This window comes from Leucopleurus acutus (genome assembly GCF_964270905.1).
Source record: "Leucopleurus acutus genome assembly, chromosome: 2".
Taxonomy (NCBI): domain Eukaryota; kingdom Metazoa; phylum Chordata; class Mammalia; order Artiodactyla; family Delphinidae; genus Leucopleurus; species Leucopleurus acutus.
Window position 1 is genome coordinate 145,613,393 of NC_139143.1, and position 26,794 is coordinate 145,640,186.

The window sequence follows — 26,794 nt, forward strand, 5'->3', positions numbered from 1 at the left end:
TGAGGTGCGGGGCTTCTCATTGAGGTGGGTTCTCTTGTTGTGGAGCATGGGCTCTAGGCATGCGGGCTTCAGTAGTTGTGGCACACAGGCTCAGTTGTTGTGGCTCACACGCTCTAGAGCACAGGCTCAATAGTTGTGGCGCCCGGGCTTAGTTGCCCTGCGACATGTGGGATCTTCCCGGACCGGGGCTCAAACCCGTGACCCCTGCATTGGCAGGTGGGCTCCCAACCACTGCGCCACCAGGTAAGCCCTGTCATTTATATTTGTTGAGGAAGTTAATTTTTATAACTGTATTTTCATCATCCAAAATAATGTTTTGAGCCCTAACTAAATCCCCAGTTCTGGTATCAGTGTCTTGAGGCTTTTGGTAAATTTCTGATCAATTCAGTGAATATTTCTCCAGCTCCTGATTACCTCTCCATCCTCATCACTCCCTCCTTTCCCTTCCCACCTGCGCTTCAGCCAGCGGAAGTCCTTTCAATCCCACATTTGTGTGAGGCAGTCTCTCGTCTCCAGGCCTTTGCACGTGCTGTTTCCCAGACCTAGAGCAGCCTTCTGTTAACTTCTGCCCCCTTTCATCTGGACAACTGGTACTAGTCTTTAGATCTCAGTTTAGACAGACTTCCTAACTTCCTCAAGGATGCACTGTCTGACCTCTCCGGATAATAGGCAGTTAATGGTAAATGTTTGATGAAGAAATGAAAGATTCATTAAGCAGGCCAGCCCTCCCATCTACTTGGAAAAGCCGGGCTTGCTTTAGAATTCTTCCAAGTCTGGTTTAGAGGGCTTGGCTGTTTCTCTTTAAGACAGTACCCTTCTAAGTATTTCCCTCTGTGCTCCAGGTAACCATGAAAAAGGATGGGCAAAGTGATAAGAGTACTAGTCTTATGGTGCAATTTTATTCCCTCTGTGATGATTCTGCGTGGGAAAGCGTAAGAAGAAAAACAAACATGATTACTACTGATCAGACATGTCCAATTACACAAGCAAATGAAGGTTCAATTACTACTGTACTTTTCAATGCAGTTAAGGTAATACGTGTTCAGCATAGATTATGGAATACTGTGTGACACGGGCATTATGTTTTAATACCTTCTGATTATACTTGCTTAACATATTCAAGACCGAACTGCCTCGTGACCCAGATACACCTGCAGTCACAGTAAATGGGCTGCCTACAAGGCCCACACCAATGGTCACTCCAGCCGACACAAACTTGTCATTTTTCACTTTAGAATAAAGGTCATTTGCATCATCGTAGGACTCTGAGGAGACTGTAGTATCTGCCAGGGCCTGAAAAGCATCACATAGATGTTAGCCTTGTGCACTAGCATTATATTCCAGTTCATACTTAATATTTAAATCTTTGCTTTGTAAAATATCCGAAGTTTCAGATTATTATAAATAACTCATTTAAAAGGCTATTCCAAATTGATACGAAAATACAGAAAATTCAGCAGTGCTTAGTATTTAGTGGTACTGCTAAAATATTTATTTAAACACACACACACACACACACACACACACACACACAATTCTGATAAAATGCTATATTGTTCTGAGCATGTATTTCTTTCCAGCGGGCTTATCCTTCTTGAACAGATGGTTGCTCTGCAGTGGAGAGATACAGAAAGCCATGTCTAGGCGTGGACCTGGGAGGAAAGGGGCAAAGGCATGCAGGTGGAGATAGTTCTAAGCAGAGGTATGCTTAGGGACCACCCACAAGTGTTTGGTTATTTCATTCCAGGATTGCATTTCTCTGCTAGCTTGACCTGAGGTGTGGTCTCGTGAGCCAAGGAAATGAGGGTTAGGAGCCTATGAGGGGTTTGCTCTGTAATCACGAGAGCATGTGTTGAGTTGGAGGCTCCATCAGTTTGGGTCCTGAGAGTCTGTGATGATGAGAGTTTCTTTTCCACCTTAGGAAGGATGAGTAGAATAAGTAGGGCATTGATGCTTTAAAGCACTGAGATTTCAGAATCCTTTTTGCCACAGCATAACCTAGTCTCTCTTGCCTGACACGTAGGCCCTAGACTGTCCTCCAGTTTAGAAAAATGACACCGTCTATGTCTTCCAGCTCGTAGACGGAGCCTGATGGCAGAGGTGGAAGTGGGGTGGGGAGAGCCAATTTCTTTTTTTTAAACTGTAGTTGACTTACAATATTGTGTTAGTTTCAGGTATACAGCTTCAGATTCTTTTCTATTATGGGTTATTACAAAGTACTGAATATAGTTCCCTGTGCTATACAGTAAATTCTTGTTTATTTTATATATAGTTGTGTGTATCTGTTAATCCCATACTCCTGATTTATCCCTCCCACCCCCCTTTCCCCTTTGGTAGCCCTAAGTTTGTTTTCTATGTCTGTGAGTCTGTTTCTGTTTTGTAAATAAGTTGATTGGTATTATTTTTTTAGGTTCCACATATAAGTGATATCATATAGTATTTGTCTTGTCTGGCTTACTTCATTTAGTGCGATAATCTCCAGGTCCATCCATGTTGCTACAAATGACAACATTTCATTCTTTTTTATGGCTGAGCAACATTCCTTTGTATATATTCAACACATCTTCTTTATGATGGACCTTTAAGTTGCTTCCATGTCTTGGCTCTTGTGAATAGTGAGAGCCAGTTTCTTAAAAATAGACTCAATAAGCCTGGCCTTATCCTCTGTCAATATTTTTCTCTTGAGAAACTTGGGGGAGGGAGGATGTGACTAGATAACTGTTCAGAGTACTGGCATCCTATCATCTCTCTCTATAGATAGAATGTGGATGATTCATAGATAGAATTTGCATAATCTAGCCTCCCTTCTAAAAGATGTATAGCCAGGCTTAGTTCAGATGGATCTGGATTTAAATCTTGTCTGGGCTTACCTACTGAGCCTGGCGCTTTATCCCTCTAAGTCTCTGGGGTTTTTAATATCTAAAATGGGCCAATAATAATATCTGACGCATCGTCTTGTGATGAGGGTTCGGTGGGAGAATTTGTGTGAAAATAGAAGAGCTGACACATGGTAAGCCTCCAGTGAGGTTTGCTGTGTAGACGGCTTATCCAGAGGGTGAGGGGTGAAGAAAGGAATGGCCAGGCTCTGGAGCTTGTTGTGAGCTACAGGGTGACCAGGAGACCGCAGAATTTTAAAGAGAGAGACTCTTAGGGATCATCAACAGTTTGCAAGCACTTTGCAATAGCGGAACCCTTTCTTCCAACAAAATCATGGACAGAAAGTCAAGAGATGAAGGTCACCAGTGAGGACCAGCTCCCGGTGAAGCAGGAGCACAGTTCTCAGAACCCCCAGCCACCTCCTCTCCTGCCCCCACTTTACATCTTAGTAACCTGGGCCCGTGGAGGGGCAGTGAGCTGCTCAAGGTCTGTTATACATCTATTCTAATAGAGTCAAAACCTGGAAATAGGTCTTCTGACAAGCAGCCTAGAAAATCAGGCCCCGAATCTATTTTATTGACTTAGGACTGGAGCCGAGATCTAGCAGGGGCTGGTCCCATTTACAGTATGCGGCTCACTGGCCCTGCCATTGCCTCTTCAGCACTAAGCATGCGTGAGGGCAGGTGCAGTGGGACCTTCAGCCACCAGCATACCCCACAGGAAATAAGGTCTTCCAAAGCAAGGCAGCTATCTCCACCAACAGCTTCCCCTCCCTGCACCCACCCAGTGGCCTGTGAGCACCCCTGTTCAGACTTACCTCAAAGTGGTACTTCAGGAAATTGTAGGGTTTCCGGAAGTACTTCTCATCATCTCCATAGTAGAGACGCTCACAGGTGGGGTCGTACCGAAGCTCTCTCCATTCCCCGTTGTATACGGTCTCACACTGGCCCCCATAATACCTGACATCGTATACGCTCTGAGTTTCTTTCTGGGTCAGGACATTATACCTAAATTGAAAAGGCAAGCAGCTTCTGGGAGAGAGCATTGGAAGAGCAGAGATAGCACAAAATATCCTCTGGACCATGAGTAGCTGGTGGGCTGAGCGGCATTTCTCAAACTGTGTTCTGTGGAACCCCAGATTTCCTTGAAGTACCTTAAGGGCCACTTTGGGCAACAATGGGAGACTGAGTGGACTGGCCCTGGGCCCCCAGGTTCCCTTAGACCAGATCAGCCAGACAACTCCGTTCAGCATCTATAACAGTGCTCCCACATGGGAGGCACCTCTAAATATTTGTTGAGTAAATTGAAGAAGAATATGCATGATTATCAAGAGTCCAAGCACAGGAACCAGACAGTCTGGACCCGTTTCCTATCTCTGCCACATCTAGTTGTGTGACCTTGGGCAGATCATTTAACCTCTCTGTGCCTCAGTTTAATCATTTGTAAAAAGCAGCTAATACTACTGCCCTCACAGAATTAAACAATGAGTTAAAACAAGTAACAGTACTTAGCATATATGAAGTGTTAAATAAATGTCGCTGTTGTTTTTGTTAGTATGATTTCAGAAAAGGTTTTGCTGCTAAAAAATAGGTTTGAAATATTGGGTGTAGTTCATAGTGGTAAGCTGAGGATCTAATCCTCAGAAAGGCCTTGGCATGGAGGAGGCACAGTGTGGAGGTCAGGGAGACGCCTGCTTAATTTCCAGCTCTGTCATTTACTAGCTGTGTGACTTTGGACACATTCTAGAAACTTCCTGAAGCTCATTTTCCTCATTTGAAAAACAGACATAGAAAAACTACCTCTCCTGGGTTTTGTGAAGTCTAATTAGAGTATCAGAATAAAACAGAAGTACAGTTGATAGTAATACTTCTTTTCCCCTAGCCCAATACCTTTCCAGAAATATTTCCCATACTTCCCTCTCTGGGGTATTTCAAATCTATCTGCCCAAGTTCTCTGTTTTAGGTCATGGATGGTTTAACCATATTTAGGTAAAAATCATGTGAAACAGGTGAAAATCTGCTTTAATCTCATACAAAGAGAAAGTTAACCGAACAAATCATTGAAAGTTGGCTAAGAGTTATAAGACCTAACAATCTAAGCCTCATATGTTGTGGATAATAAAATGATTGCTTGTCTTTGCCTCTCAAACTCCTGCTCAGCCTTTAAGACCCAACTCAAATGTTGCGTCCTCTGTATTGCCTTCTTTGATTATCCTGGACAGACGATTGTCCTTCCTCTGTGTTCCCATGGCATTCAGTGATCGCCTCTGGCATGGCATTTGTCATGTTCATTTATGTCCTCTGTGAAAGGGCACAAAGGCAGACGAGCAGGGGAAAAACTGTGAATAAAACCTACTTCAAAGGAATAAATGGATAATTGTAGAGCACCTGGCATATAGTAGAAATTCAATGTAAGTTCACTTCCTTCTTCTCTTCCTTTCCCCATCTCTTTCTTCACATTAGTGGAAGTGATATAATAATAGCTATGATGAATTGAATACACACTATACCAGACATTTAGCATACATTAACTTTCAACCTCATGACAATTTTGCAAATGCAAAAATTGAAGCTCAGAAAAATTAAGTACCTTGCCTATAGTCATAGCTGGATTTTTTTCCTAGATTTTTTTGGATACTACAATCTGGGTTCTTAGTCTTTACCCTGCAGTTTCTATCTTTGCCCCTGTGGAACATGTTTCTGCCTATAGCTGATAAATACAGGCCCTCTAATGGGCCAAAGAAAAACTCTAAAGAACAATAAGCCCTAAGATTGTAATGTAACCTCTAACCATAAGTAAAGCCTATGTATATTTTAAAAATGTGATTGCAGAAGCCCCAGTGAAAATACAGAAAGACATTCTACTTTTCGGAATTTAGAAATAGTCACACATGGGTATAAAATTATGTATGTAAGAATGTTCATTGCAGCACTGTCTATAGGAGAAAAATGGAAAACAATCTAATTATCTTTCAGTAGGAGGTAGTTAAATAAATTATATAGTTATACTATAGGAGAATTGGGAAATCTTATTTTATTTTTTACAAAGGGCCAGATAGTAAATACTTTAGGCCTTGTAGGCTACATAGGTTTCTGTTGCAACTACTGAACTCTTCCACTGTAGGGCAGAAGCTGTGTTTCAATAAAACTTTATTTAAAAATAGACAGCAGGCTGAATTTGGTGTTCAGGCCATAGTCTGCTGACCCCTGTTAAGGAACACTATGCTGCCTAGAAAAAGACAATAGAAGATATGGGAGGAAAATCTTCAAAATATATTATTAAGTGAAAAAAGCAAGTTATGGACAATATGTAGTCTGATCACATTTATGTAAAATACACTTATGTCTATAATGCACAATACACCTGATAGGCATACCTTCCATACAGTGTATGTTGTCAATGCATTTTTACATGATTGTGAAATCATGTAACAGGGGTCAGCTCTAGGGAGGGAAGAGAGAGAGGGTGAGTGGGTGGGACCAGGTTAGGGATAGTGAAGGAAGAATTTCAGTTTTTACCTCTAATAGGCATTACTTCTGTAACAATAAATAAAAATTAAAAACTGGGAAATGCCTAAATTAGAAAAAATAAGATATCAGGAAAGGCCTCTGAGATCTCGAGATGAATGAAGAAACCACCATAATGTCAGCTGCTGGGAGTGGAGTTGGGCCCATTCTACTGGTTTCAGTGTTAGGTGTGGCAAAGCACACGAATCAGCAAGTACCTTTGAAATCTCCTGATTGAATCATATGAGAGCAGGGTCATGGTCTGTGATATTTTTGTCAATTATGAGGGAATTGTTTTTCAAGTCAAAACCTCAATATTTCATGCTTGTAGTCTGTTTATCCCACAGTCACTTTCAAAATCAACAAGAATCCCCTTTTATTGGTGTTAGAGGCTGAAATATGTTCTCCCAATATTTGTATGTTGAAGTCCTAACTCCCAAAACCTCAGAATTTGACTGTGTTTTGGTGATAGGATGCTTAAAGAGGTAATTAAGTTAAAATGAAGTTATTAGGGAGGGCCCTAATCCAGTAGGACTGGTATCCTTCTAAGAAGAGGAAGTTAGGACACAGCCATGTACAGCGGGAAGACCATGTGACGACAAAGGGAGAAGACGGCCATTCACAAGCCAAGGAGAGAGGCCTCAGAAAAAGCAATCCTGCTGAGACCTGATTCTGAGACTTCTAGCCTCCTGAGAAAATAAATTTCTATTGATTAAGCCACTTAGTTTGTGGCACTTTGTTATGGCAGTCCAAGAAAACTAATATTATTTGTCTAAAAGAAACAGGAATTTGATCATCTTTTCATACGTGTGTGTCTACATGCATTTACAGGATTCTGTCCTATCTTGTAGGAAATCTTATTTTATTTTTTTTAATTTAAAATCTTATTTTTTTTTTTACAAAGGGCCAGATAGTAAATACTTTAGACCTTGTGGACTGTGATCTGAACGTAATTAAACCTCAATGAATGACAGCTGCATTTTGCAGCACCCACACCTGACCCAGAGTGGGCTGCCATGTGGCTGGGTCACTGGGTGATGAGTACTGTCTCTCTCTCTTTCCTCATCTGTAAAGGTTCAGTTGGTCATATTGATTTGTTTCACTGCAATCAATACTCAGTGAGAGGCTGTTATGGGGAAAGCTCTGACATAAGGGCTGAGGAGATGAAAAAGATGAATCAGAGCAGCCTCGGCCCTCAAAGAGTTTATACTCAAGTCAGGGGACAAGGCCCAAAGCAAAGTGTCAGGGAACTAACAATACCATGTGTCACTATGAGTGTGGCCCTGTGCTGGATGCTGGAGAAGCAGAAAATGATGAGGACCCCTTAGCCTGGGGAACAGATGTCTCTGCCCTGTTGGATAAGTCCTGGGAGAGTAGAACACACAGGGATGCTGGGAACAGTAGGAGGGGACTAAGCCAGCCTAGACAGTGTTGAGAGGAGGGAAGGGGGTGTCAAAAAGACCAGCTAGAGGAGGTGATGCCTAGGTGTCTTAGCTGGGCTGTCATAGCAAAGTACCATACCCAATACAATACCCAAGTCTGGATGACTCGAAGAATAGACATTTATGTTCTCTCAGTCCTGGAGGCTAGAAGTCTAAGAGAAAGGTGCCATCAGGGTTGGTTTCGGTGAGGCCTCTCTTCCCGGGTTGCAGATGGCCAGCTTCTCGCCATAGCATCACATGGCCCCTTCTCTGTGCACATGGTGAGAGGTGAGAGAGAGCTCTCTGGTGTCTCTTCTTCTTCTTACAAGGACACCAGTCCTATTGGATTAGGGCCCCACCCTTATGAGCTCATTTGACCTTAATTACCTCTGTAAAGGCCCTATCTCTAAATACGACCATATTGGGGGTTAGGGCTTCAACATACAAGTTTTAGGGGGATACAATTCAGGGCACAACACTAGGCAAAAAGTTAACCAGTTAGGAATACAGGGAAGGACATTTCAGAAAGAAGGAACTAACTTTATGAAGTGAGAAGAAAAGAGTATGATGTGTGCAAGGGACTAAACATGAACATAAGGTGCACAGTGAAGTAAAGTTAGAATTGAGGCTGATTGAATCTCAACAGATAAAGAAACTGGCCTGAGAGTTATAAGCCAGCAATGGCAAAGTGGAGATTCAAGCCCCACCCCATCTCACCCTAAAGCCTTGGTTATATCAGCAACCACAGTGCAAAGCAGAGTAAGAACAGGGCTACTGGAAAGTGCACTTGGGCCAGAGAAGTGCTGTCTTTTGGGGATACTGGAAGCCTTCATGGAAGGTGTAGCCTCTTAAAAGGGCCTTGGAAATGGAATTGGGGCAAGAGGAATGAGCAGTAGAGTGGGAAAGGGTGAAAGGAGGACCCTTGGGCAGAGACATAAAGGGGAAAACATGAGCTATGTCCTGTAAAATTCATATGTTGAAACTCTAACCCCTCATGTGGTGGTATTTGGAGGGAGACCTTTGGGAGGCGCTTAGGTCATGAGAGTGGAGCCCTCGTGAATGACATCAGTGCTCTTATCAAGGAGACCCCATAGAGCTCCCTAGCCCCTTCCACCGTGTGAGGGCACAACGAGAAGTCTGCGGCCTGAAAGAACACCCTCACCTGACCAGGCTAACACCCTGATCTCAGACTACCAGCCTCAGAACTGTGAGAAACACATTTCTGTTGTAGATAAGCCACCCAGTGTGTGGTGTTTTGTTAGAGCAGCCCAGATGGACGAAGCCACTTAGAGGGATGGTGAGGACGGCCTCACAGGATACACTCCAGAGAGATTCCCCCCAAAGACCCTCTTCTTTCCCTGAAACTAATACTCATGATTGGAGAGAAATCGTGCCCTGCTCCCGACAGCCAGCCGGCAGCGACTCACCCCAAGGCCACCCTCTCTGATCCTGGAATCGGGTCATACTGGCTGCAGTCATCTTCCAAGACCCTGATGTCTTCACAGTTGTCCTCATCAGAGCCATCCAGGCAGTCATTTTCTCCATTACACACCAGGTGGCGTTTCAGGCAGCGACCTGAGGAGAAGCCGTGGATGCTTCTAGAGTGTCCGGGACTCCTCCCCCTCCCTCATGACCTGCATCCATAGTCACCATGTCCGTTCCACCCCTGAAATAGCCCTTCGCTCCTCCCAGTCCTGTTCCATCCTCCTTCCATCCTCACTGCCTCTGCCCTCCCTCCAGCCCCCATGTCTCTCACCTGTAGCCCCCCAGCTCAGACCCTGCCCCAGGCCTGCTCTTTCTAATTCAGTCTCCACATTGCAGCCCCAGGGATCTTTCTAAAATTCCAGTCTGGCCATGTCATCCCTTGCTCTGCATCCTTCAGGATCTCCCCATTCCTCTGCTTCCAAATGTCACTGTCTGGCCCCCGGTAACCTACCTGGCCCATCCCCTGCCTCTCTTCCCAAAGCACTTATTCTGGGCTCGTTGTGAGTCCCTAAATCTCTGCGTTTTTGCACATTCTGTCTCCTAGCAAACTCTTTTTCATTTTCTAAGTCTCAGCTCAAGTACCATTTTGAATCCTGCCCTGACTGCCCAAAGCAGATTTAGGCACCCCCTGCCAGAGTCCGTACATTGGACCCTGTACATACACCCATTACACTGTCTATCACAGGACACTGTCATTGATTCCTTATAGGTCTGTCTCCCAAAGAGACTAGGAGTACTCTGAGATCAGGCACAAGGACTTTTCACCTCTGCATCACCAGCAGGTAGCACATTGTCTGGCCATCATATGTACCCAATCAGCATTTACTCAATGAATGGATGGATGAGTGAATTGTACCTTTTCCAACTCAACAGGTGTTCCAGCAAAGTTGCCTCAAATTTACTTGGGCTGCTGACTTGGCTTAAAATTCAGCTTCCTGGGTCCCATCCCAAACCCCAGAACGACAACTTCTAGGGGAAGGGCTCAAGAGCCTGCATTCTAACAAGCTCCTGGAGAACTGTTTTGCATATTAAGTTTGACAGGCACAGCTGTTATCCTTCTGAGATGCTACTCACCTGTCTCCTTACACTGGAAATCCTGTCCACACTGTGCTTGCTTCACACAAGCTGTGGGACTGTGACAGCTGGCTTGGTCCCAGACAGTCCCACTGCAGATGGTTCCCCCGAACTTGTTAGGCTGCAGGAGGCTCCGGTATCTGTACTAAATCAGATTTGGAACCAGACACATTCATTGTCTATCAATCAACTGAGATTGGTGCAGGCAGGTCTCAGCTTAACATAAGGAATGACTGTCTAATGATTGAGAGCTGCCTGCAAAGCTGTCTTTTGCGGGGATGAGTGATCATAAATGGCGGTGTTCAACCAGAGGTGGCACTGTCACCAGCTGGAATATTGAGTAGGACCTCCAAACATCAAATGAGAGGTTTGGACTAGTTATTTCTAGGGTCTTCCTACTTGCTAGAAACAACCTCTGTCTCCCCCTTCTGAAGCCAGTTAGTACCTATTCATCTTTCAAGACTCACGGTTTACCTCCACGGGAACAGACTTCCCTAACTAAGTAATATATTCTCAGTTCCCTATGTACCCTCTCTCCTAGCACTGGTCATATAAGGTTGTGATTGATTGTCCACTTCTTTGTTTACGTTTCTCACTAGTTTAGGAACAATTTGCACATAAGGTTAGGGTCAGCAAAGGGAGGCCACGTCTTATTTGGCTTCATATACTTGGCACTTGATCTATGGTCAGTTACATGGTAGTCACCTTTGAAAAGACGTTTATCACTTTTCCTTTGAAGAATTTCTTCTGGTCATGGCATTTCCTCTTTCCTTGTGGCATGTCTCGTATGGTTCAGGTGGGGGTGACGTCACCCCCTCAGTCACAGGACGTGTGGATGTGAACGAGGCAGGGCAACCAGAGTACCAGTCATCTGCCAAGTTGCAATGATTGGTTCATGACTCAACCTTAGGGCAATCATAGTCATCTCTGGGAAGTTTCTTTCAGAACTATTGGAAAAGATAGTTTCTTTTTAGCTGAAGTTGCTGGGAATTGTGGGTATCAAGTGGTCATCTTGCCTATTATAGAAAGAGCCCATCCAACAATTAGAGAGACAAAAAGAGCTCTGAAGACATCATCTGAGACCCTGTGTCCAGCTCTGACTGCAGATGAATAAATACTTACTGAAAGAAGGAGCGAAAGAATAAAAAATGCATACCAGTCTTGGGCTCAATGTTTTTATGACACTGTCTTCTCTAGGGTGTACAGTGTTAGATACTAGAGTATCAGGAAGAAGCTGAACAGTAAGATATTCCAAGAAATTGAAGTTCCATCCCTGTCTTTAAGAAGCTTAGAGATGGTTGAGGAGATAAAAAATATAACAATATAAAACATGCTGTATGAAGAGCTTCACACGGAGTGTCAGTCAGCACCATATTTTCTGCTGTCTCTTAGCCCATAGGCCCTAGCTTCAAAACTGTTAATAAGTAAATAGGAAGGCAATGATTTGAGAAGTAAGCGAATTGAGTTCCTGACCTGAATCTATTTATTACTTGCTGGGTAAAGTTATCAGAGCCTGGCACTTTCTGCCTCACTTTCCAAATCTATAAAATGAGGTGGCTTCGTTGACCTCACTAATCACAATTACTTATGATTCCTTCACCTGTGTCCTATAGTTGAAAGAGCACAGGCATGAGATTAGACCAATTTAGGGCCAAATCCTGGATTCACTGACCAACTGCCCATGAGCAAGTCACTTATCTTTTCTGAGCGACCACTGTCTAGTATGTAAAATGGGTATGATGGGACCTTACCTCAAAAGGGTTTTGTGAGAACTAAGTGAGAGAAGGTCTGAGGACACACCTAGCCCTGGGCCTGGCATATCACTGGTGCTCAATAAATGGAAGTGGTTTCCACATCATTATCAGTGCAGCCTTTTCCAGATGCTTCCAGGGCTGAGTGTGAAGCTTCCCCTCCCTTTCCTCTTGCACACTTCTACCTACTTAACTGCCTCTTAGCAAAGAGGCAGAGGTAGCAAAAAGAAGTGAGGATCCAACCTGCCCATTTACCTTCCCTGACTTTTAGTTAATAACAACAATAAAAGATTTGTAAACTAGGTGAGAAGAGATTATAATTAGTGATCAGTGTGGGAATAGGAGGATATTTTCATTTTCTACCCACTCTCTTGCCCTACAATGCAGTAAATAAAAGAGAGCTCATCATACAAATGTATAGCCAATTCTTTCTCAACCTTGAAAACATTCATCAGTTATAAGACCTGAAGTTACCATCATGGTGATGATGGTGATGGTAGCTACCAGTTATTGAGTGCTTACTATGGCCCAAACCCTTTACATTCTTTATGTCAGTTAATCCTCACAAGTCTAGGGGGTTAAGTACTATTAATGATCCCATTTTAAGCTGGGTTAGAATTTCAGTTCTGCCACTTACGGTATATGTGTCACTGGGTAAATTACTTAACGTCTCTGACCCTCTCGGTTTTCTCATCTGTAAGATGAGAGAGATGAGAGTGTTCTGAAGATTAGTGATTAACACAGGTAAAGACATCAGCATTCTGCGTGGTTCTGGTATGCGCTTAGTAATAATAGTTATCAACGTCGTCATCATCCTCGTAGCCAGCTGTTGGGCTACTCTGGAAGGATTATGACTGAGTGGGAATTGGATTAGGTGACCTCTAATATCACTTACTACTCTCCATATAGCTCCGGGAGAGGCAGGAGAGGCATATAGCTCAGGTTCGCAGGCATTTTGGAATCAGACAGACCGAGTTTTAAATCGAGGCTCTGCCACATTCTTACTGGGCAAACTAAGCAAAGGGATTGAGTGGTGTCTGTCACCTACTGTTGGCTGTGGAAGTCAAATAAGAAGATGATTTATTTAAAGCATTAGCACAGTCCTTGGTATACAGAAATTATTTAATAATGGCGACTATATATTGTCATTATCATCCTTCCTGTGGTTTCTGTACTTGGAATGATGGTGCAGACATGAGGTTCATTCCCACCCGCTCCTTATTTTCTAGGTTGTTATCAAATAAGGAAGACATTGTATTGCAGAAAGGTTGGTAAGGATACGTCCCTAGGGACCTCTCCATGCCATTACCCGTGGTTGGTATCATTAAGACATAATTTTTTCTTTTCTAGCTAGTAGAAAATGTTTCTTTCCAGAAATGCACGTCATTGATTGCGTGATTTTGAGAGGAAGAAAAATATTAATAGAAAGAAACTCAGATGGCCTTTCAGTTAAAAAATTAACAGAATTTAATTATTTTAAGGATTACTTTAAAGACACATGTCTTTTTGAGTCCCTAAGAAAGTAATAAACGTTGATTTAAACTGTAAGTCATTCACCTGTGCTCTCTGCTATCTAAACTGCAGCACAAGAGAAAAACGTAGTTTTAGGATGCTGTTTAAATGTATAATAGGTTGACTAAAGGCCATGCAAAGAAATTAAGTCCTAATCCTTGAAAGTTGTAAATGTTATCTTATTTGGAAAAAGGATCTTTGCAGACATCATTAATTTGGAGAAATTACTCTGGATTATCCAGGAGGACCCTAAATGCCATCACAGTGTCCTTATAAGAGGAAAGCAGAGGGAGATTTCACATAGACACATAAAGGAGACACAGAGAAGGGAAGGGGGGATGCAGACAGGAGCAGAGATTGGAGCAAGGCAGCCACCAGAAGGTGGAAGGAGCAAAGAATGGCTTCTCCCCTAGAGCTTCCAGAGAGAGCCTGGCCGAGCTGACACCTTGATTGCAGAACTCTGAGAGAATACATTTCTGTTGTTCTGAGCCAACCAGTTTTTGGCATTTGTTACAGCAGCCTCAGAAAACGAATCCAGGATGTCAAAGCAGAATGAGAATTGGGGGCCAGATATTTTTAAACTGGGACGTCTAAGATTCTTTGGCATATCCTAGAGATGGGAGAGGCAAAATCGTAAAGTTTAGCCTTCAAAGTTGAATAAACGAGCTCCAAATGGTGTTTCTGCCAGTGTCATCAAAACTTCACAGGGCACTTTTTTTTTTTTGCGGTACACAGGCCTCTCACTGTTGTGGCCTCTCCCATTGCGGAGCACAGGCTCCGACGCGCAGGCTCAGCGGCCATGGCTCACGTACCCAGCCGCTCCGCGGCATGTGGGATCTTCCCGGACCGGGGCACGAACCCATGTCCCCTGCATCGGCAGGCGGACTCCCAACCACCGCACCACCAGGGAAGCCCCACAGGGCACTTTTGCATTTAACTGAGGAGGGGGTCTGGAGGAAGGAGGACTATCAGTGAGAGTAGAGCAGGGCTTGATTCAAGGCAGTGGGAGTGGGGTTGGAGAGGAGGGCACAGATAGGAAGTATAGAAACAGCTCACATTTATTGAACACTTACTTTGTGCCAGATGCCATGAAAAGCACTTTGCATGCATTACTCATTTAACGCTCTCAATAACTCTATGGTGTAAGTACTGTTTCTACTCACATTTATAGATTAGGAATCAGAGGCACAGAGAAGGTAAAAAATTATGTCCAAAGTAACACAGCAAATAAGGTGCAAGCCAGAATCTTAGCTGCAGAATCGAAGCTAAAAACAGGCTTGACAGCAATAGGCTAATAGACAAGGTTCGGCAGTGGTGTACCACGTCTGGCCTGCACCCACCCTGGGTGCATCCAGTGAAGGCGTGTGTCGTCTGCAGAGATTTTAAAATACTAAGAAAGCAGGGCTTCCCTGGTGGTGCAGTGGTTGAGAGTCTGCCTGCCGATGTAGGGGACACGGGTTCGTGCCCCGGTCCGGGAAGATCCCACATGCCGCGGAGCGGCTGGGCCCGTGAGCCATGGCCGCTGAGCCTGCGCGTCCAGAGCCTGTGCTCCGCAACGGGAGAGGCCACAGCAGTGAGAGGCCCGCGTACTGCAAAAAAAAAAAAAAAAAAAAAAAAAGATAAAATACTAAGAAAACAGAATAGAAGTTACTCTTCTTTCTATTGTCACCATGAGCCAGTGATTCTGAACAAAGACAGAATTGTAATACTCCTCCCTGACAGAGCCAAGTGCTCTCAACATCCCCCTTATGCCACTGAGTTTAGCGATCATCTTGGACCAATTAAAACCACTTAGATGGGCAAGATAGATACACATCTGTTCATTGGGCATGTCAGCCTTTTCAGTGCATGAAAGTGAAATCCTCAGGAACACCCTGTGTGACACGCTTTGGTTTATCTCAGTTCCTCATAGGTCATGGACAGCTTGGCATTTTGTTCCTAAGCCATTGGTCCCTCCAGATGACCCTCATTGGAAGGTAATACGTAGGCCAGGACCCAGAGTGGCCAGTGGGGATCAGTGTGCCCAGGTCCGGAGTACCACTTTTCTGCATCTAAGCCGTAACATACACATCTTTTGCAACCTCATCCAAATGCCTTACAAACAAAATCAGAAGAGGCAGAAATAAGTTCCACCAGCCACATGCGTATGGCTTCTGAATACCCTTTTCTCCCCAGGCCTCTAGATTTATAGACGTGACTGTTTATCTCCATTTGAATGCCTAGTACACAATTTAAATGTTAAATGCTCCAAAATTGGTCATAAATGTCTCACCTTTTTCTCCTGGCATGGAAAGCAATCTGTCCACTCTCCCCAGTTGCCCAGCTGGCAGGAAACAGCTGTGGGAGTAGAACTCTGAACAGCCCGACTGACTCTCCTAAAGAGAGAAGAGACCCCTTGCTTCAATTTTTAAACTTTTTATCATGATCATTTTAATTTTTGTAATTATACATTCAAAAATGTCTTTTAACATGACAGTATCTTAATAATATGAAAACAGGTGCTGAATTTTTCTCCAGCTCTATTGAGGTATAATTGACAACAATCGTATGGTATATTTAGGATGACCAACGTGATGGTTTGACATACATATACATTGTGACATGATTATCACAACCAAGGGAAACACATCCATCACCTCCCATAGTTGCCTTTTCTTTCTTTCTTTTTTTTTTGTGTGTGTGGTAAAAACACTTCAGATCTACTCTCCTAGCAAATTCCAAGTGTACAATACACTATTACTAACTATAGTCACTGTGCTGTGCATCAGAACCCCAGAACTTTTTCAGCTTATGACAGAAAGTTTATAGCCTATGACCAGCCTCTCCCCATGTTCCTGACCCCGCAAGCCCCTTGTAACCACTATTCTACTATCTGGCTTTATGAGTTAGACTTTTTTAGATTCCACATATAAGTGAGATCATGCAGTATTGTCTTTTCCTGTCTGGCTTATTTCACTTAGCATAATGTCCTCCAGGTTCATTAACGTTGTCACAGATGGAAGGATTTTCTTTTTTTATGGATGCTTAATTTTTTAATTTATAAAGGTTACCCCTTGATTTGGGCATCTTGGTACCTGTAGCTGTAGAACATGAAGCAATATCACAATATATATTCCCTTAGCCTTAAAGTTATCTGGAAGTGGGAGTGGGGATGGAGCAGGGAAAGGAGAGGAACGTCCATAAATGCAGTTATTTTTACTTGGAACACTGGGCTGTAAGGGTACTTCTAATACTAGAATGATTCTATCTTCCTTCTTAAGAATTGCATGTGCTGTTTTTAAAACAAAAGTTAGATGGCCTAATGCTCTTTTCTTCCCCAATATTTTATTGCGGTAAAATACATGTAACATAAAATTTACATTTTACCGTAACCATTTTGAGGCTTACAGTTCAGTGGCATTAAGTACATTCATATTGTTGTGCAACCATCACCAGTTTCCATCTTCAGAACTCTTTTCCTTTCCCTGCATCAATTTTGAGATGTAAAATTTAAGCAACAACAGCAAAAGAGTTGTGCACGTTTTCCCTCCGATCATTTCCAGTTTTAAGAAATGAAGAATAGGGCTTCCCTGGTGGCTCAGTGGTTGAGAGTCCGCCTGCCGATGCAGGGGACACGGGTTCGTGCCCCGGTCCGGGAAGATCTGGCTGGGCCCATGAGCCATGGACGCTGAGCCTGCGCGTCCAGAGCCTGTGCTCCGCAATGGGAGAGGCCACAACAGTGAGAGGCCCGCGTACCGCAAAAAAAAAAAAAAAAAAAAGAAATGAAGAATAAAAATTTATTGTGCCTCTACTGTATGCAGGGATGATGCTGTAGTACTTCAGAACTCATGCTAATTATGCTGTGAACTGCTGCACGCGATGAATGATGCCCCCTATGCTGAAACCCCAAACAGGAAGCTCTAGGATCATCAGGAAAGTGATGTTCACCTTTATCACTGGTTCTCAGACTTTGGTCCCAGGAACATTTTATACTCTAACAAACTATTGAGGACTCTGAAGAGCTTTTGTTTAACGGGACTGGGTCGATCGACAGTCACAGAATCCAAACATCAAAACTGAGAAATTTCGAAATATTTATTTATCCATTTAAAATTACAACAAAACCATTACATGTTACCATATATGTTTATTTAAAAATCCATTTCCAAGAAACATAATTATTGAAAAGAGTGTTACTGTTTTATGTTTTTGCAAATCTCTTTTGATGTCTGGTTTAGTAGAAAGCAGCTAGATTCTCATTTCTGCTTCTTCATTCAATACGTTGCTTTATGTTGCTTTGGTTGAAATCTATGAAGAAACTCCAGCCTCATACAGTTATGTAGTTGAAAAAAATTATGTAGTTGAGGAGTGTTATAATAGCCTTCTCAGATAATTTTGGATGTTCTTTGACGCTACACCAAATCTTGAAAAGCAGTCATTTCTTAAATGTTAATTGCACTTGGAACCTGAAATCCTATCAGTGAATTTTTTATACTCTGTTACATTAAAACCCATTGATCTATGTATCCTTTAAATGTATCTGGTACCCATACATGATTTTTATAACATCAGACATTGGAAATTTACAAAACAATGGTTCTCTGAGTGTACATATCTTAAAAATACTCACACATTTCACTATAACATATTAATAAGTCAAATTTATTAATATTACCAGTGATCTCAAGTTCATGGTAGTGAATATGTTTTCCAAAATTTTAATTTTCATTTGAAAGCCCAAATTTTGTCATTGGTAACAAATAATGCCGTTTGTTTTCCTGGAAGTAATAGGCCCTCTGCTCATTTTTGAGACAGTGTCTGCCAAGTATCTTAGCCTGAATAACCATAGTTTGTTTGGCAGTTAATCTGTCAAGTAAAAACAGTGTTCCAGGAAAAAGGCATCAACACTGACTTACAACTCAAACAATTGTTTTTTCTCAAGAAAAAACATGTACCGTACCCTCATACTTAGGTACAGTAGAAGTTCTTCATGCACCTTTTCCATTTTGCCACAAATAATATTTAAGTAACATGTATTCAAAGATTGGGTTTTAATAAAATTAACAATTTAAACTATTTTCAGGACTTTTCTAAGTGAAACAATTTCTTTCCTGTGAGTTTGGTGTCAATGCCTTGATTTGCATCAAGGTTACAGTAGTTTTAGCCACCATTACTTTTTTTTTTTCTTTTTAGTTTTTGAATTTTATTTAATTTATTTTTTTATACAGCAGGTTCTTATTAGTCATCCATTTTATACACATCAGTGCATACATGTCAATCCCAATCTCCCAATTCATCACATCTCCACCCCCTGCCCCCGCTGCTTTACCCCCTTGGTGTCCACACGTTTGTTCTCTACATCTGTGTCTCAATTTCTGCCGTGAAAACCAGTTCATCTGTGCCATCTTCTAGGTTCCACATATATGTATTAATATATGATATTTGTTTTTCTCTTTTTGACTTACTTCACTCTGTATGACAGTCTCTAGATCCATCCACGTCTCAACAAATGACCCAATTTCGTTCCTTTTTATGACTGAGTAATATTCCATTGTATATATGTACCACAACTTCTTTATCCATTCATCTGTCGATGGGCATTTAGGTTGCTTCCATGACCTAGCTACTGTAAATAGTGCTGCAATGAACATTGGGGTGCATGTTTCTTTTTGAATTATGGTTTTCTCTGGGTATATGCCCAGTGGTAGGATTGCTGGATCATATGTTAATTCTATTTTTAGTTTTTTAAGGAACCTCCATACTGTTCTCCAGAGTAGCTGTATCAATTTACATTCCCACCAACAGTGCAAGAGGGTTCCCTTTTCTCCACACCCTCTCCAGCATTTGTTGTTTGTAGATTTTCTGATGATGCCCATTTTAGCCGGTGTGAGGTGATACCTCATTGTAGTTTTGATTTGCATTTCTCTAATAATTAATGATGTTGAGCAGCTTTTCATGTGCCTCTTGGCCATCTGTATGTCTTCTTTGGAAAATGTCTATTTAGGTCTTCTACCCATTATTGAATTGGGTTGTTTGTTTTTTTAGTATTGAGATGCATGAGCTGTTTATATATTTAGGAGATTAATCCTTTGTCCGTCGATTCGTTTGCAAATATTTTCTCCCATTCTGAGGGATGTCTTTTCGTCTTGTTTATGGTTTCCTTTGCTGTGCAAAAGCTTTGAAGTTTCATTAGGTCCCATTTATGTTTTTTTGTTTCTATTTCCATTAGGAGGTGGATGAAAAAAGATCTTGCTGTGATTTATGTCAAAGAGTGTTCTTCCTATATTTTCCTCTAAGAGTTTTAGAGTGTCCGGTCTTACATTTAGGTCTCTAACCCATTTTGAGTTTATTTTTTTGTATTGTGTTAGGGAGTGTTCTAATTTCATTCTTTTACATGTAGCTGTCCAGTTTTCCCAGCAACACTTATTGAAGAGACTTTCTTTTCTCCATTGTATATCCTTGCCTCCTTTGTCATAGATTAGTTGACCATAGGTGCGTGGGTTTATCTCTGGGCTTTCTATCTTGTTCCATTGATCTATGTTTCTGTTTTTGTGCCAGTACCATACTGTCTTAATTACTGTAGTTTTGTAGTATAGTTTGAAGTCAGAGAGTCTGATTCCTCCAGCTCCGTTTTTTTCCCCTCAAGACTGCTTTAGCTATTAGGGGTCTTTTGTGTCTCCATACAAATTTTAAGATTTTTTTGTTATAGTTCCGTAAAACATGCCATTGGTAATTTCATAGGGATTGCACTGAATCTTTAGATTGCTTTGAGTAGTATAGTCATTTTCACAATATTGATTATTCCAATCCAAGAACACAGTATATCTCTCCATCTGTTCGTTTCATCTTTAATGTCTTTCATCACTGTCTTATAGTTTTCTGCATACAGGTCTTTTGTCTCCCAAGGTAGGTTTATTCCTAGGTATTTTATTCTTTTCGTTGCAGTGGTAAATGGGAGTGTTTCCTTAATTTCTCTTTCAGATTTTTCATCATTAGTGTATAGGAATGCAAGAGATTTCTGTGCCTTAATTTTGTATCCTGCAACTTTACCATATTCATTGATTAGCACTAGTAGTTTTCTGGTGGCGTCTTTAGGATTCTCTATGTATAGTATCATGTCATCTGCAAACAGTGACAGTTTTACTTCTTCTTTTCCAATTTGTATTCCTTTTATTTCTTTTCCTTCTCTGATTGCCATGGCTAGGACTTCCAAAACTATGTTTAGTAGTAGTGGTGAGAGTGGACATCCTTGTCTTGTTCCTGATCTTAGAGGAAATGCTTTCAGTTTTTCACCACTGAGAATGATGTTTGCTGTGGGTTTGTCATATATGGCCTTTATTATGTTGAGGTAGGTTCCCTCTATGCCCACTTTCTGGAGGGTTTTTATCATAAATAGGTGTTGAATTTTGTCAAAAGCTTTTTCTGCATCTATTGACATGATCATATGGTTTTTATTCTTCAGTTTGTTAATATGGTGTATCACATTGATTGATTTGCATATATTGAAGAATCCTTGCATCCCTAGGATAAATCCCACTTGATCATGGTGTATGACCCTTTTAATGTATTGTTGGATTCTGTTTGCTAGTATTTTGTTGAGGAATTTTGCATCTATATTCATCAGTGATATTGGTCTGTAATTTTCTTTTTTTGTAGTACCTTCGTCTGCTTTTGGTATCAGGGTGCTGGTGGCCTTGTAGAATGAGTTTGGGAGTGTTCCTTCCTCTGCAATTTTTTGGAAGAGTTTGAGAAGGATGGGTGTTAGTTTTTCTGTAAGTGTTTGATAGAATTAACCTGTGAAGCCATCTGGTCCTGGACTTTTGTTTGTTGGAAGATTTTTAATCACAGTTTCAATTTCATTACTTGTAATTGGTCTGTTCATATTTTCTGTTTCTTCCTGGTTCAGTCTTGGAAGGTTATACCTTTCTAAGAATTTGTCCATTTCTTCCAGGTTGTCCATTTTATTGGCATAGAGTTGCTTGTAGTAGTCTCTTAGGATGCTTTGTATTTCTATGGTGTCTGTTGTAACTTCTCCTTTTTCATTTCTAATTTCATTGATTTGACTTCTCTCCCTCTTTTCCTTGATGAGTCTGGCTAGTGGTTTATCAATTTTGTTTATCTTCTCAAAGAACCAGCTTTTAGTTTTATTGATCTTTGCTATTGTTTCCTTTGTTTCTATTTCATTTATTTCTGCTCTGATCTTTATGATTTCTTTCCTTCTACTAACTTTGGGTTTTGTTTGTTCTTCTTTCTCTAGTTCCTTTAAGTGTAAGGTTAGATTGTTTATTTGAGATTTTTCTTGTTTCTTGAGGTAGGCTTGTATAGCTATAAACTTCCCTCTTAGAACTGCTTTTGCTGCATCCCATAGGTTTTGGAGCATCGTGTTTTCATTGTCATTTGTCTCTAGGTATTTTTTGATTTCCTCTTTGATTTCTTCAGTGATATCTTGGTTATTTAGTAACGTATTGTTTAGCCTCCATGTGTTTGTGTTTTTTACATTTTTTTCCCTGTAATTCGTTTCTAATCTCATAGCGTTGTGGTCAGAAAAGATGCTTGATATGATTTCAATTTTCTTAAATTTACTGAGGCTTGATTTGTGACCCAAGATATGATCTCTCCTGGAGAATATTCTGTGCGCACCTGAGAAGAATGTGTAATCTGTTGTTTTTGGATGGAATGTCCTATAATTATCAGTTAAATCTATCTGGTCTATTGTGTCATTTAAAGCTTCTGTTTCCTTATTTATTTTCATTTTGGATGATCTGTCCATTGGTGTAAGTGAGGTGTTAAAGTCCCCGACTATTATTGTGTTACTGTCGATTTCCTCTTTTATAGCTGTTAGCAATTGCCTTATGTATTGAGGTGCTCCTATGTTGGGTGCATATATATTTATAATTGTTATATCTTCTTCTTGGATTGATCCCTTGATCATTATGTAGTGTCTTTCCTTGTCTCTTGTAACATTCTTTATTTTAAAGTCTATTTTATCTGATATGAGTATTGCTGCTGCAGCTTTCTTTTGATTTCCATTTGCATGGAATATCTTTTTCCATCCCCTCACTTTCAGTCTGTTGTGTCCCTAAGTCTGAAGTGGGTCTCTTGTAGACAGCATATATATGGGTCTTGTTTTTGTAGCCATTCAGCAAGCCTGTGTCTTTTGGTTGGAGCATTTAATCCATTCACGTTGAAGGTAATTATCGATATGTTTGTTCCTATGACCATTTTCTTAATTGTTTTGGGTTTTTTTTTTTAGGTCCTTTTCTTCTCTTGTGTTTCCCACTTAGAGAAGTTTCTTCAGCATTTGTTGTAGAGCTGGTTTGGTAGTGCTGAATTCTCTTAGCTTTTGCTTGTCTGTAAGGCTTTTGATTTCTCCATCGAATCTGAGATCCTTGCTGGGTAGAGTAATCTTAGTTGTAGGTTCTTCTCTTTCATCACTTTAAGTATATCATGCCACTCCCTTCTGGCTTGTAGAGTTTCTGCTGAGAAATCAGCTCTTAACCTTATGGGAGCTCCCTTTTATGTTATTTGTCAGTTTTCCCTTGCTGCTTTCAATAATTTTTGTCTTTAATTTTTGCCAGTTTGATTACTATATGTCTTGGTGTGTTTCTCCTTGGGTTTATCGTCTATGGGACTCACTGCGCTTCCTGAACTTGAGTGGCTATTTCCTTTCCCGTGTTAGGGAAGTTTTCGACTATAATCTCTTCAAATATTTTCTCGGGTCCTTTCTCTCTCTCTTCTTCTTCTGGGACCCCTATAATGTGAATGTTGTTGCGTTTAATGTTGTCCCAGGGGTCTCTTAGGCTGTCTTCATTTCTTTTCATTCTTTTTTCTTCTGTTCTGTGGCAGTGAATTCCACCATTCTGTCTTCCAGGTCACTTATCCGTTCATCTGCCTCAGTTATTCTGCTATTGTTTCCTTCTAGTGTAGTTTTCATTTCAGTTATTGTATTGTTCATCTCTGTTTGTTTGTACTTTAATTCTTCTAGGTCTTTGTTAAACATTTCTTGCATCTTCTCGATCTTTGCCTCCATTCATTTTCCAAGGTCCTGGATCATCTTCACTATCATTATTCTGAATTCTTTTCCTGGAAGGTTGCCTGTCTCCACTTCATTTAGTTGTTTTCTGGGGTTTTATCTTGTTCCTTCATCTGGTACATAGCCCTCTGCCTTTTCTTCTTGTCTGTCTTTCTGTGAATGTGGCTTTTGTACTACAGGCTGCAGGATTGGAGTTCTTGCTTCTGCTGTCTGCCCTCTGGTGGATGAGGCTATCTAAGAGGCTTGTGCAAGTTTCCTGATGGGAGGGACTGGTCCACCATTACTTTTACACTGTCAGTGCAAACATAAACACAGTGAAAAGAGCGAATAATGTCTTAGTATTATTGTAAAATTGTTTTGAACACTCAGGCATCACGCTGAAAAGATCTTGGGGACTCCCTGGAGTCTGTAGACCACACTTTGAGAAAATCTGATCTATAAAATGATGCTAGTATAGAGCGCCAGCCCTATTATCCCTTCAAAAAAACTTCAGTGCTCAGCTCACCATCTTCCTCTCTACTCCAGTTCCTCTCATCATGCTGGGAGACCTCAGCATCCCTATAAATGAACCATCCAATGCTCTGCACTCTCAGTTGCTCCTTTTCTTCCTCTCCAATGACCCTTTTCTTCACTCTATTATCTTCCATGTTTTCATCCTGGACTTTCTTACTCTCTGAAACAGCTTCTCCTCCAAATCACTAATTCATGAGTCACCTGCAAATAGTTATCTGGGGCTCCACAGCCTCATCTCCTTCTATATCTATATGCTCAAGGATTCCCATGCACTTTTCTTGGACCTCATTGTGGCCTCCATTGACACCTAAGCTTTCTCTCTATCAGTAAGACCTCTCCTATCTTCATTTTCCTTTATAATCAGTTTTGATTTCATGATCCATCATTTTAAAATTTTACTTATGTCCTGAATTCCTGGACCCCACTGTTCCCTTGATCACAACTACCTGTAAAACCCAATCGTGAAAGAATCCAACTACCTTTCTCCTGGGCGACTCCTAGGTATCTTTCAGTCTCATCATAAACATCGGTTCCTTAGGAAAACATTTCTCAACACCCAGACTGATAGATATCTCCCTTCATATGATTTGTCAATCTCTGCACATCTTCTTCTCAACACTTAATTTTCATACTTATAATGTTTGTATAATTTCTGCCTTCTCCACCAGATCATAATCTCTATGGAGGCAGGTACTTGTACTGTTCATATGTTTGCTACTGAACTCCTGGCACTTATCATGGTGCCAGACCCAAGGAAGGTGGTCAGTAAATATTTAGGAGAGGAAAGAAAATAAGGGAGAAAGTGAGGGAGGGAGAGGGGGGAAGGAAGGAAGGGAGGAAGGAAGGAACGAAGGAAGGAAGAAAGGATAAAAAGAGGATAGAAGGAATGAAACCAATGTATGGGAAATAGAATGACATTGTTTAGAAATTCATTTGAACCTAATTTCCAGTTAGAATCTAATTAAATGATCCTGGTGTCTAGACATTCAGATGGCTCAAGGTTTGGTCCATATGTCATTTTTCTGATAGATTGTCCTAATAATAAAAGTGTGAAGCATAGAAACACGGAGAAAAACAAGAGTTCTGATCACTAAAACGTGGGAGAGAAGTTACAGGGAGGAGGTTTGGGAGCAGAAAATGACTCTAGTGTTAGTTCTGCGTCTCACTGTAGAATTGTCAAGATAATATCATTGTAAGCCCATAGAGACTGCATTATGATGTCAAAATGGAAGGAAACAGTGTTAATAGATGGAAGCAAAAGCTTAGAGCAGCGCTGTGTTGCTGTAGTTTTAAAAGCTTTGTGACGTGATGTCTAGACAGAGGAACACACAGTCATGCTATCACTGAAGCAAGGCTACAGAAGGTACACAAGGACCATTCATTAAGTCATTACAGGGCTCCAACCTTTTAGCCAATATCCGTATGACGGGCATCTTCTCTTATCGTTCCAATGCATTTTTTAAGGTAGTTTATTTTTTGTTGATTATAAAAGTCATACGTTCTCCTAAAGAGAACATCGAAAAGATTATAAAAGAAAAAAATTGCCCCACATTCCACCACCATTAATACTTTGTTATATTTCCTTTCATTCTTAATTTTTATAACATAGTTGAGGTCATACTATTACATTTTTATATCTTTATTTTTCCATTTAATATTATCAGAGAAATGTAAACTTTTTATGATGACTGCACATTGTTCCATTCCACTAACATTAAACAATTAGAGTACTGAGCACCCAGTTTTTCTGTATTCTAAGTTACTTACTGAAGATACTTCCTGTAGAATAGGATGGCTGGGTTGAAGGATACAAATGGTTTCAAAGCTTATGACACATACGGCCAAATGGCTTTCCAAAAGAACCGCATCAATTTTTCAATTACTTCAGGAACATTTAATAAATCTGTGGCCTAGTAAATCTTGGCAAATAGTTTGAAAGCATCTTCCGGCTACTGAAAATTTACTCAAGCAGGGAGAGAGTTAACGTAGAGCAGTAAGATTCAGGAGTCTTTGATTCTAGTCTTTAGTTGGCATCTACCTTGCTGTGCCACTATGAGCAAGTTTCTTTAACTGTCTGGCTATTAAGTTTTTCATCTGTAGAATCACCACAAGGGAATATAGTGCTATGTGCAGGGTTCCCAAAGTATGCTCTGTGGAGTACTAGTTCCTGAGATACACACCAGAGGTGAGGAGGAAAAGAAGTAAAGTTACCTGGTCACATACATTTGGATAACTTGTATACAACATACTGCTCTTGGAGATTTAAAATGCCCAACAACACATTAAGGCTCTGAAAAGTTCTGCATTTTAATTTACTTAACAGAGCATTTACCCAATTTGTGACTATAGGTCATTTTTTTCTTTCATGTAATATCTGTAAGACTATTTAATACAGTTGAAGAAGCACTGATGTAACAGAAAGGGCTTTCGAGTCTACCAAACATGCATTTAAATCCAGTTTCTGCTATTTATAGCTAAAAAACAGAGATAATAATAACTTGTGAGACTGTTTTGAATATGGAGTGAGATTACATATGCAAAGCATGGAAAGCCCCAAGCATCAGCCTGACATACATGTTAGTTTCTTCTCTCTAACCTTCTCAACCCCAGACATGCGCATTAAACCTCTCCATCTTCATCAAA

At 41.0% G+C, this 26,794-nt stretch overlaps 1 protein-coding gene across 1 annotated transcript in view; it reads right to left on the reverse strand.

The window, feature by feature from the left end:
* Positions 1-26,794, reverse strand: part of C8A (complement C8 alpha chain) — a 65,857-nt gene that overhangs the window by 30,830 nt on the left and 8,233 nt on the right. The window contains exons 2-6 of the mRNA XM_082833992.1: positions 15,899-16,001; positions 10,364-10,508; positions 9,232-9,379; positions 3,695-3,884; positions 1,093-1,293 (exon numbers count right to left, since the gene is read on the reverse strand). Coding sequence (XP_082690118.1) covers positions 1,093-1,293; positions 3,695-3,884; positions 9,232-9,379; positions 10,364-10,508; positions 15,899-16,001 — 787 coding nt within the window. The remainder of the gene's footprint in view (positions 1-1,092; positions 1,294-3,694; positions 3,885-9,231; positions 9,380-10,363; positions 10,509-15,898; positions 16,002-26,794) is intronic.